This window comes from Muscardinus avellanarius, assembly GCF_963383645.1.
Source record: "Muscardinus avellanarius genome assembly, chromosome: 12".
NCBI lineage: Eukaryota > Metazoa > Chordata > Mammalia > Rodentia > Gliridae > Muscardinus > Muscardinus avellanarius.
The window spans coordinates 26,321,292-26,333,979 of NC_137798.1; the positions used below are offsets into that span (position 1 = coordinate 26,321,292).

The window sequence follows — 12,688 nt, forward strand, 5'->3', positions numbered from 1 at the left end:
CATTGCTTTGACAAGAAAGAGACATGGGTTGTAGAGAAAATGACATTACCCAAGAGTTTCTTATTTCTTTTACAAATATTTCTGCAGTAAACATCCTTCCTTTCCTGAATTAGTACAGTTTATACTAGGCAGAACTCTACACCCTTTATAAGAGTTTTCACCAAAGTCTGAAGAAATTGTACTATTTGATGAAGTATCTTTTAAAAGATAGACCAGAGGTGTTTTCACTTACACAATATATAGGCCAGTTCTCTGCATATTCTAGGACCTTATCCTAAGATAAGCTTATTTGTTTATTCTTGGAAATAAGCTACAGAATACAAGCAAAGCCAGAGTTGTAACAGAATAAGCAGAAAGTTTAAAGCATGAGAGCCCTAGTGATCTTAAGTGAATCTCAAATTTTGCCTTGAGAAGTTTGTCCTAGAGAACCCTGTTCTGAATCAACCATGTTAATGTAGTAATAATTGCTCCTGAGTTTGATCCTATATAGATATGTTTTATAATGATCAATCTGTCAGTGCTTTCTATGCATTCATGTAGTTTGAACCCTCACAATAACCGTACGAGGTAGGTAACATTCCCATTTTACTTATAAGGGATCATACTGATAGACGAGTTGCACAAGAACACACACTGGTAAGTGGCAGCGCCACTTACAATTAAATACCAATTACAGTACAAACCTTTATTTAAATAAGGGAAAAACTACTGTACAAATGCTACTCTTCAGGTGAAGCCTGAAGAGCCATGGCTCTGAATGCTTAGTTCTGTAAGGAAGTGTTCTACAGATTCTTAGGTTTAGAGATGATACCATCTGGATACCTTTGCTTGAACCGGGCAACCACATCGGGGTCTAGTAGGTGGATCCCATCTAGTTGGTTTCCAAGGGTGATCCTGAAACAAGGAAAAAGAGAGCAAATCAGAAATTCTAGAATTAAAGGGCTTAAATGTTAAAAGATGCATATGTTTTATTAAGATTGCCTATCATCTCATCAAATAATCATGTCAATTCTTTTTTTTTTTTTTGGTGGTGGTACTAGGGTTCCTGGAAGCCCTTCTACCTCCGGGCTACACTCCCAGACCTATTTTTACATTTTATATTTGGAAACAGGGTCTCCTAAGCCAGCGCGCGGCTGGCTTCAAACCTGTGCGATCCTCCTGTCTCTGCCTCCCAAGTGCGGGGATTACAAGCGTGCACCACCATGCCCGGCTAATCATGTCAATTCTTAAAAAGACCATAACATTAAGCCGGGCATGGTGGCGCAGGCTTGTAATCCCTGCGCTTGGGAGGCTGAGACAGGAGGATTGCACAGGTTTGAAGCCAGCCTCAGCTATTTAGTGAGGCTCTGAGAAACTTAGTGAGACCCTGTTTCCAAATAAAAATATAAAGTAGGTCTGGGAGTATAGCCTGGAGGTAGAAAAGCCCCTGGGTTCCACCCCCAGTACCACCAAAAAAAAAAAAAAAAAAGACCATAACATTAGTATATGATGGTATGACTGGTTAAGAATTGGCACAGATGCTAATGTGAAAACATGCTGGGTCTCAGCTGGTTATAGTAGTGCATGCTTATAATCCCAGTACTTGGGAGGCTTCGACAAGAGGATCACAAAGCCAGCCTCACCAACTTAGGCCCTGTTTCAAAGTAAAAGGGGCTGGGGGTATAGCTCAGAGGTAGAATGCTCCTGGGTTCAATCCCCAGTAAAAGAGACAGACAGAGACATACACTTAAAGATTAAAAGATTAAGCCATGCATGGTGGCGCATGCTTGTAATCACATTTGGGAGGCCAAGACAGGAGGATAGCAGTTGGAGGGCAGCCTCAGCTACTTAGGTCCTTTGCATCTGAGACTCTGTTTCAAACTAAATAGTAAAAAAAAATAGAGCTGGGGAGGGGGGTGTCTTTCAGAGGTAGAATGCCCCTGGGTGCCATCCCCAGCTCCTAAAAAAAAAAAAAAAAAAAGAATAAAAGACGAGCAGGGTGGCAAGCGTGGTGGTGCATGCTTGAAATCCCAGCATTTGGGTAGCTGAAACAGGAGGATTGTGGTTCCTGGACAGCCTCAGCTACTTAGGCCCTTTGCAACTCAGTGAGACCCTGTTTCAAAATAAAGAATAAAGAATTGGGCTGGGAAAGCCGGGCGTGGTGGCGCACGCTTACAATCCCCGCGCTTGGGAGGCAGAGACAGGAGGATCGCGCATCAGGTTCAAAGTCAGCTGCGCTGGCTTAAGAGACCCTGTTTCCAAATAAAAGATAGAAACTTGGTCTGGGAGTTTAGCCTGGACGTAGAAGGGCTTCCAGGAACTCCAATACCACCAAAAAAAAAAAAAAAAAAAGGGCTGGAAATGTAGCTCTGAGGTAGAATGCCCCTGAATTCCATCCCCAGTACCGCAAAAAAAGGAAAAGAAAAGATTAGCCAGGTGTGGTGGCTAACACTTGTAATTTCAGTAATTGAGAGGTTGAGACAGGAGGATCAAAGGTTCGCTGGCCAGCCTCAGCTACTCAGTAAGACCCTCTGCAACTTAGTGAGGCCCTGTTTCAAAAAGAATAAAAAATAAGGCTGGTGGGTATAACTTGGAGGTAGGTAGAATGCCCTGGGTTCAATCCCCAGTACCACAAAAAAAAAGTAAAAGATTTTGTGTGTGGGTGGGTGATACAGGGGATGAAACCAAAGGGCCTTCTATCTCTGGACTACAGTCCTATTTTTTATTTGGCAACAGGGTTTCACTAAGTGCTGAAAGCCTGAGTTGCTGACACTGGCTTTGAACCTGTGATCCTCCTGTCTCGGCCTCCCAAATACTGAAATTACAAATATGTGCCACCATACCCAGTTGAGATTAGTATTTCTGACAGAATAAGTACATACCTGACAAACACCAGGGAGCAGATTCAATGCATCATATAGAATGGCTAAAGATCCTACTGAGTATGATGACACATGCTTGTAATCCTAGTACTTGGGAGGCTGAGACAAGAATCACAGGTTTGAGGCTAGCCTCAACAATTTAGCAAGACTATTTCAAAATAATATAGATCTGGGGGAGCTGGGCATGTGGCATGCTTGTAATCCCAGTACTTGGGGAGGCTGAGATAGGAGAATCTCAGATTCACAGCCAGCCTCAGCTACTTAGTGAGGCCCTCTACAACTTAGTGAAACGTTTCACAATAAATAAACTGGGCATGTTAGTGCATGCTTGTAATCCCAGCATTTGGGAGGCTGAGACAACAGGATAGCAGTTTTGCAGTCAGCCTCAGCTACTTAGTGAGGCCCTCAGCAACTTAGACCCTGTTTCAAACTAAAGAATAGAAAAATCAAGCCAGGTGTGGTGGCACATGCTTGTAATCCCAGTATTTGGGAGGCTGAGACAGGAAGATCATGGTTCGCGGACAGTTTCAGCTACGTAGGCCCTTTGCCACTCAGTGAGACCCTGTTTCAAAATAAAGAATAAAAAATAGAACAGGGAGCGTAGCTCGGAGGTAGAATGCCCCGGGTTCCATCACCAGTACCACAAAAACAAAAGCAAACAAAAGTCAAGCTGGGGGTTATAGCTTGGAGGTAGAATGCCCCTGGGTTCCATCCCCAGCACCACAAAAGAAAAAAGGAAAAAAAAAAAATAAATAAGGCTGGGAGCTGGGCATGGTGGTGGCACATTTATAATCCCAGAATCTGAGAGGCTGAGACAGGAGGGTCACAATTCCTGGACAGCCTCAGCTACTTAAGTGAGGCCCTTTGCAATTCAGTGCAACCCTGTTTGAAAATACAAAAAAAATAAAAAATAGGGCTGGGGATGTAGCTCGGATGTAGAGTGTCCATTCCCAGTACCGCAAAATAAATAAATAAATAAATAAATTTAAAAAAGAATACAAAATAGGGCTGGGGGTGTAGCTTGGAGGTAGAATGCCCCTGGGTTCCATCCCCAGTACCTAAATAAAGAAAATGAGATTAGAGGATGAAGGTGAAAAAAGAAATGGCTTTTTTTTTTTTTTGCTGTACTGAGGATAGAACCCAGTAGCATTCTACCTCCAATCTACACCCTCAGCCCTATTTTTTATTCTTTACTCTGAAACAGGGTCTCACTGAGTAGCCGAGGCTGTCTGCAAACCACAATCCTCCTGTCTCAGCCTCCCAAATGCTGGTATTACAAGCGTGCGCCACCACGCCTGGCTAGAAATGGCCATATTAAAAAAAAAAAAAAAAAAAAGTAGGGCTGGGAGTGTTGCTCAGAGATAGAATGCTCTGGGTTCAATCTCTGGTACTGAAAAAAAAAGACTTGGGGAGTATAGCTCAATGCCCCTGGTTTAAACCTCCAGTCAACCCCTACCTCCCGCAAAATCCTTAGGCTGTAAGAAGCCCTTAAAAACAGTAGTTTGGGTCCTAGAACCTGTTGGTTTTCCAGTGAGTTTTGTAGAACCCCCCCCCAAAAAAAAACCAGTTTAAATGTAAGCTTAAGCTTCTTAAATCCTCTAAAGCCATTTACAGACTAGCAGACTGTGAGATGAAATTCATACTAACTTCTGTCCGTGACGTGACGGTTTTGCCCTTTCAGGCTAGCCTGTTCTCCAGGTACCTTACCAGTTGGGTTGCACATTGTGTGGTCGTCCAAATAACTCAATCTTTCGAGTGCCAGGGGAGAGTCTCTCGATCATGCCGTAGATTTCATCTGGTTTATGACTGGTGGAACGAACCTAGGAAATAAAAACTCCAGCAGCTACTTCTTAAGTTGCCCAAGATGCAGCTCTAGCCCTTTCAATTATGTTTATATTGTGAATGAGAAAAACTTGGGAGAACAACCTATCTGACATAAACCACTGGTAATGAAAATGAAAGCTTTGGATGCACGTACCTCAGCTACTATCACATCACAGTCCAGGCCCTGGTTGAAACCTTGGGGATTTCCTTTGACACCAACCTGCTCACCAGAGAAAAAGATTACTTTATGAAACCACAGCTTTGAAAAATCAACTGCTCTTATTTAAATTGGGTCCCCAGCTGCTCACCAAGCAGTGCTCCTTCCCATGGTTCAACCAGTGCCCAGTTCGGCCTGTCCGAATAATGCGTTGCAGTTGATTTGTCTTGACCCAGATGATTTCATCTACCCGTTCATAACTGTGTGGCATACGAGAATTAGAGTGTTAACCAGGTTGCCACAAGTGAGGGACTGTACCATCTATAGAGCTCTGGGAGAAGGGAACACATGTCTCACAACTGTAGCAATAAGTTTTATTTATTTTTGTGGGTCTGGGATGGAACCTCCGAGCTACACCTCCTGCCCTATTTTTCATTCTTTATTTTTTTATTTTTTTGGTGGTACTGGAGGTGGAACCCAGAGGCTTTCTACCTCCGGGCTATACTCCCAGACCTATTTTATATTTTATTTGGAAACAGGGTCTCACTAAGTTGTTGAGAGCCTCACTAAGTAGCTGAGGCTGGCTTCGAACCTGCACTATCCTCCTGTCTCAGCCTCCCAAGTGTGGGGATTACAAGCATGCGCCACCACGCCCAGCTCTTATTCTTTATTTTGAAACAGGGTCTAAGTTACGGAGTGCCTCACTAAGTAGCTGAGGCTGTCTGGGAACCGTGATCCTTCAATCTCAGCCTCCCAAATGCTGGGATTACAAGCATGTACCACCATGCCCGGCTAGCAATACGTTTTAATGTCCCTAAAAGGAAGCAACACAATTTCTACTTACCCCCAGAGATTCAGACATTCTCTGCCCAACTCCATGGCCCTAGAAAGAAAGAAGGGTTAACTTGTATGCCCTATTTTTTTCTCCTTTCAAAATATCTGATGTGTTATTAATTTTGTTCTTTTTTTAGTCAGGCATAGTGGCAGATGCCTGTAATCCCAACTACTTGGGAAGCTGAGACGAGGATTTCAAGTTCAAGGCCAGCCTGGACAATTTAGTAAGACCCTGTCTCAAAAAATTAAAAAGGAGTTGATGATGTAGCTCAGTGGCAAAGTGCCGCAGGTTACATCCAATACTTTAAAAAAATGCTATTTTTCTCAGTAGACTTTCAGTGAACATTTACAGGCAAGCACCATTAGGTTAAAGGATATCTAAGAATATTCTTTAAGAATTAAAACTAAAAGCTGGGCATGGTGGTGCACACTTGTAATCCCAGTACTTGGGAGGCTGAGATGGGAGGTTCATAGTTTGCGGGCAGCCTCAGCTATTTAGTGAGGCCCTCCACAACTTAGTAAGACCCTGTTTCAAAATAAAGAATAAAAAATAGGGCTGGGGGTTTAGCTCAGATGTAGAATGCCCCTGGGTTCTATCCCCAGTACCTCAAAAAATAATAATAAGGAAAGAGAATAAAAATTAAAACAGTATCTGTTCTCAGTGACCTTACCTGTCTCAAGGAGCAAATGTATAGCTAAATATAATTCAAAGTGCCATTTGTGTTATAAATAGTCATTAAAGCTCCATGGGCAGGTGTGGGGGCGGGGCTTAATCAGTCATACATTTAATATTAAGACTAGAAATCCCAGGATTTGCCTCCCACCTGGTACTCACTCTGTACTACATCCGCCCACACCTACGTATCTTTGAGCTGCATTACCTGCCTGTGACCCAGAGGAAGAGAAAGCCATCATCCTGCAGTACTGGTATGTTGAGCCTGCGCATCTCATCATCTGTCAGGGTCCCATAGGGCAGCTCCATGTGAATATCCCAGGGTGGGTCAGCCATCACAACTGCAAACTTGCCCAAGATACTGACGTCCAGGTAGCGGATATCACAACAGATCCACTGCATGAGGTGGTATTTGGTCATCTTCCTTTCCTTCACTCTCAGATTCATGGCCCCAGTCCCTCTTTTCCATTTGATTTTCTTACTCCCTTATAAGCATATCTATCCCACTCCATACCCAGTTAGCAAGATAGACTGAACTATTCCCTGCTTTCCTACTCAGACATACATCCTTGAGATGAGTTTTCTAAGCAAATACCTGTGGTGGGAAGAGTCGATCTGCACTGGAGTCACCACCTACACTCTGTGTAAGAGCAAGCTCCTGGCTTGGTGTATGGTCCTTGCTGCTAGGACCCTCCAGATCCATGCAAGCATCAATTTCATAGTGAACATATTTGCAGGTATCCATGTGGAAACATGTGTTAAGGAAAGAGCAGTCACCTAAAGACTCATCAGTATGTTTATTGATAATTCGTCTGGGGAAACAAAAAGGAGAATCAATCAGGATTGTAGATCCCAGAGTTAAAATTACAAGGTTATCAAATTTTCCTTTCTTGTCTTGCCCTATCCTAATTTTGTCTATCCTTAGAACTTCCTCCAAGAGTTCTAAGAGAAAAGACAGGTGACTTGGAAATCCATATTTCACACTGAGGAAAAATTGTTAATTTCTGAGAAAAAGAGTTGGCTTCTTTCTCTTACTACATGAAGGAATGCACTCCAGGAAAGACTTGGCTGGTTAGAGCAGAATAAAACACTGACCTAAAAGCCAAGGTTTCTCCTTCCACAAGAACTTTAACTTTCACTGCGGCTCAGAGACAAAGAGATGCCTTGCTTAGGGGGCACAAAAAAACTCCCATCTACTGGGGAATGCAATCTGAATTTCTTCCCACACTTCTAAGAATATACCTTCAGAGTCTGGAGGACCATAAATGATAGGATTACAGACAGAGTCCAAGTGACAGGAAGGAATATTCTGAAAAGGAATGACTGCATCTGGGAAACCCATCCCACCTCACATTCCCTTCCAAGAGACCTGAAGTGCAGCTTGCGGCAAGGTCCGTCAGCATCACTGGCCTTCATACACTCTTCCTTGGTCCCATAGTCACAAAATTCTTGCACTTGGGCCCGACCTCGTGAGCGAAACTTTTCAACAATGGATTGTTCTTTGGCTGTTGTAGTGTTTAACAGCTCCAGGATCTCCTGACTGACCTGTGACAGAAGCAGCTTTAGTCTTAAAAGAGTCTGTAGGTAAAGTCAGCTCTTAAAACACCTCTATATTTTTTTTTTTTTTTGGTGGGTGGAACCCAGGGGCTTCCTACCTCCAGGCTACGCTCCCAGACCTATTTTATATTTTATTTGGAAACAGGGTCTCACTAAGTTGCTGAGAGCTTCACTAAGTAGCTGAGGCTGGCTTCAAACCTGCGCAATCCTCCTGGCTCAGCCTCCCAAGCTTAACACCTCTGTAAATTCTATTTGATATTAATGTCTCATAACGGATAAATGAGCTAACTTATTTGGAGAAAACTGAAGCCTTGGGATAAGAGATTTGTCATGAGTTGTCCTTCCTCACAAATTAGCATTCAGAATGGAATTAAACTATAAGAAGCCTGTTTTTTCTGCTAAGCATTAAGCTAACTTCCCCTACCAATAAAGCATAACTTCCCCTTAAATTCACTCATATTTACTGGGTACTAAGCCAAGTGTTAGAGTGTTATAGCGATCCTCCTATCTCAGCCTCCCCAATGCTGGGATTACTAGTATGTACCACCATACCCGGCTTCATTCTTCTTCATTTTGAAACAGGGTCTCACTGAGTTGTAGAGGATCTCAATAAGAAGCTAAGACTATCAACGAACCACGAGCCTCCTGTCTCAGCCTCCCAAATGCTGGAATTACAAGCATGCACCACCATGCCCAGCTCTAAACCCTCAATTATAACAACTACTCCTTATCCTAAGGGTATCCTACTCAAAAAAAGCTATAATTCAGACAGCCGGGCATGGTGGTGCACGCCTATAATCCCATACTTTGGAGGCTAAGACAGGAGAATTGCAGGTTCAAGGATAACCTCAGCAAGTATATATAGACTCTCATCAACCTAGTAAGACTCTTTCAAAATAAAAATAAAATACGATTGGGGGTGTAGTTCAGAGGCAGAATGTCCTTGTTTTACATCCCCAGTACCCCCCACCGCACGCGCACACACACAACTATAATTCAGAGTGTACTGTGCAAACATTTCCGTATGACTCCTACCTTTTTGCTCTGTTGCTCCTTAGTAGACTGTTGGTTCAACAGGCTTTCTATCTCCAGGTCCACATCTGAAGCAGCATGTTTCCTTGACTTCTTGGCTGGCTCTCTAGCTGGTTCTGACGCTGAGGAGGCCAGGCCAGAAGCTAAGGAGCTGGCAAAGGCAGCTCCTGTAGTTGAGTCCTGTTCTGCACGACGCTTCTGCCCTGAGATGGTCCCTGCTACCTCCCCAGGGCCTTTCTTCTCTGCCACAGCACCCATCATGGCAGAGAGTTTAGAATGGTCAGCATAGGTCACAAGAGTAGGATGTGCATCATCTTGTAGGAGACCTCGCTTTACCTCAATCAACTCCTGGGCTGCAAACTTCTGCAGGAGGCTTTCCACACCTTCCTGAGTGGCAGGGGCATCTGGCTAGAGAAGGAAGGGAGCAGAGGGCAGTAAGAACTGACCATGAATAGAAAGATGTTAGATACCAAACCTATCAGGTTATTACCGTGGAGATGGCGTGACAGATGGACACAGCATCAGTGGGTAATGTTAAGGTCAGATCAGAGAGGTGGTGTAACAACTTCTTCTCCAATTCAGGATCTGTGGCCAATTCAGGAACTGCTGAAGCTGTGCTGGGCTTAGGGCCACCAGAGGTAGGTGCGGTGGGCACTGGGCTATCACTACGGAACGTTGGGGACAGCACTGCCTCTGGATTCCGTAGATCTAAAAGTGAAGAAAAAGGTGGGAAAGGATAACCACTGCCAGACTATGCCTTACACACGACTCAAAGTCTCTCATGCACACATCACACAGATCTTGCAATTCTTGAAAAAAAATCTCTCACCAGCTTTACAGCAGATGACCTCTCAGTCACACTCAAGTATTCACTACTTGTCATAGTCCTGGGCTTTCCTGAGAGCCCCTACCCTTTGTCTCTTGGATTAGGAGCAGTTTTCTAATACTTCATCCCTAGCCGGGCGTGGTGGCGCACACTTGTAATCCCTGCGCTTGGGAGGCTGGGACAGGAGGATCGCACAGGTTCGAAGCCAGCCTCAGCTACTTAGTGAGGCTCTCAGCAACTTAGTGAGACCCTGTTTCCAAATAAAATATAAAAAATTGGTCTAGGAGTATAGCCTGGAGGTAGAAAGCCTCTGGGTTCCACCCCCAGTACCGCCAAAAAATAAAAAATAAAAATAAAAAATACTAATACTTCATCCTTGCTATGCTTCAGTGGAAGTGAATTAGCAGCATGGCAGATGTATATGTTTCTACCACCTCTCTTCTCGCAAATCAGAATTCTATAATCACCCTAATTGGTTTATTTGGGGGGTGGGGGGAGCTGGGGATTTATCACTGGCCCCCAAATGTGCAAACCAAGTACTCTGTCACTGAGCTACATCCCAACCCCTCAAACTACATTTCACCCCATACCAGGGACTGAACCCAGGGGCAGTCTACCACTGAGTTATACACCCAGCCCTATTTATTTATTTGCGGGTCTGGGGATGGAACCCAGGGGCATTCAACCTCCGAGCTACACCCCTGCCCTATTTTTCATTCTTTGAGACATGGTCTCACTAAGTTGCAGAGGGCCTCACTAAGTAGCTGAGGCTGTCCGCGAACCACAATCCACCAGTCTCAGCCTCCCGAATGCTGGAATTACAAGTGTGCGCAGCCCTTTTTACTTTGAGGGTCTAAATTACCTAGGCTGGCCTCTAACTCGCAATCCTCGGCCTCAGCCTCCTGACTAGCTGAGATTACAGGCACGATCCGTGTACTGCAATAAAAATAAAAACTAGGACTAGGGATGTAGCTTGAAGAATTTGTCCCTGGGTTCCATCCTCAGTACCACAAAAAAAAAAAAAAAAAAAAAAAAAGGCGTAGCTTAAAGGTAGAAAGCCCCTGGATTCAATCTCCATCATCATAAATTGGGGCAGGAGTTTTAGGATGTAGCTCAGTAACACACACACACACACACACCCCAGGGAATATAAGGTTAAAAACACATACACAGAAAACTAAATTTACAAATCAGAGTTGACATTTATATAGCAAGGAAATTAATTCTCCCTCTTAGGTAAATCAATAAGTACTCCAATGTTTATCTACTAATTATCCTCTGATCCTAGGTCTTCTACTTCTTCTCTACTATACTACCCTCTTTTCTTAAATTATCTATATCCTACATAGCCACGTAAGCCAAATTCAAGAGCCAACTCTGGCACTGATGGCTTCAGTAACTACACCAGTTCTGATTTCTTGTTTCTTCACTATATTGTGGACTCATTCATTTGGAGTCAAACATATATATGATACTGTGTCTCTGTCCTTTTATAAGTATCCCTAATTCTCAACTACATTTTAAACTCCTTGATATCAAAGACAAATTATCTTATTATTTAACTAGGTTCAAGAACACCATGGATCCACAACACATGCTTATTAGTTACGGTGTGAAAATTCTGCCACCATCTTCTAATTCCAAGCAGCAGAATGTGTGCACACAAGGCCGGGCTGGTGGCGCACGCTTGTAATCCCCACGCTTGGGAGGCAGAGACAGGAGGATCGCGCAGGTTCGAAGCCAGCTGCGCCTGGCTTAAGAGACCCTGTTTCAAGAATATAAAATAGGTCTGGGAGGCCGGGCGTGGTGGGGCACGCTTGTAATCCCCGCGCTTGGGAGGCGGAGACAGGAGGATCGCGCAGGTTCGAAGCCAGCCGCGCACGCTGGCTTAAGAGACCCTGTTTCCAAATAAAAAAGTATAAAAAATAGGTCTGGGAGTGTAGCCCGGAGGTAGAAGGGCTTCCAGGAACCCCAGTACCACCAAAAAAAAAAAAAAAAAAAAAAGAAGAATGTGTGCACACAAACCTAATTTGATCAAGAAAAGATTTAGCGATAGAGTTGGGGATAACACTGGCAAGTTGCCATAAGAGTGGTATGATTCGCTGTCCTTGCAGAGCTTTGTAACTGTTTTACTTACAATAATTCAGTTTGTGCTACTAGTGGGAAGGAGGGTCAGGGTAGGGCTTGACAATTTCTGAAGTTCCTTCAAGTTTGACAGTCGCAAATGGGAGAGAAGAAACTGTTTTTGAAAAGCAAAAACAATCGTTTTCAGATTCTTGCTTCGTATGTAAATGCCAATTTCCTCATTCATTTAGCAACACCTAACGAAAACTGTGTGGGCCACTAATCTGGGCGCGGTGGACGCAACGATTCAGTCCTGCTCACTAAACCAGAGTAGCCAAGACTTGACCGCTGCGAAGCATTTGCTATAACCGTGGAAAGAACAAAGCACCACAGCAGCAAAGAAAACGGAGGCTTGCCGCTTCGGCGGACAGAGTGCTGGTTAAGCGATGTTCCCGCATCCCGAAGAAAAGTGCGCCAGGTGGACAGGGATGGAGCTCGGGCTCCGCTTCCCAGTAACTAGAGGAACAGACGCCCGGGGCTGGGGGTACTGCCGGAGGTGCCAAGCACCTGAGGACGGCGAATGTCTGTGTCGCTGAGAGCGGGGTGCCAGCGCACCAGGCGTGAGAGAATGACCGCTTGGCACAGGGTGCTGACTCGGGCGCCGTCTTCTCCCGCGGGTCCCCTCCCTCCCGGCCGGCCGGGCCCGACGCCGGCCCCTTACCCAAGTGCCCCGAGTCCTGCTTCCGCCTCCGCTGCAGCCGCTCCCGAAGCGAGTCCAGCTGCTTCTTGTGGGCCTGGATGGAGCTCCACGTGTCCGACATCCTGACGCCCCAGCCCGACGCAGGTCGAATCCGGCGCGG

The 12,688-nt window shown here is 44.7% G+C and overlaps 1 protein-coding gene across 1 annotated transcript; it reads right to left on the reverse strand.

Moving 5' to 3' along the window:
* Positions 1 to 782: 782 nt before the first annotated feature.
* On the reverse strand, positions 783 to 12,649 carry METTL3 (methyltransferase 3, N6-adenosine-methyltransferase complex catalytic subunit; the record flags this gene model as incomplete). The annotated part of the gene is made up of 11 exons (XM_080708165.1): positions 783 to 894; positions 4,569 to 4,681; positions 4,840 to 4,905; positions 4,994 to 5,102; positions 5,687 to 5,725; positions 6,558 to 6,745; positions 6,945 to 7,161; positions 7,719 to 7,894; positions 8,942 to 9,346; positions 9,429 to 9,646; positions 12,550 to 12,649. The coding sequence occupies 11 exons, from the start codon at positions 12,647 to 12,649 to the stop codon at positions 783 to 785; spliced, it is 1,743 nt and encodes a 580-aa protein (XP_080564291.1).
* Between the last annotated feature and the right edge of the window lie 39 nt (positions 12,650 to 12,688).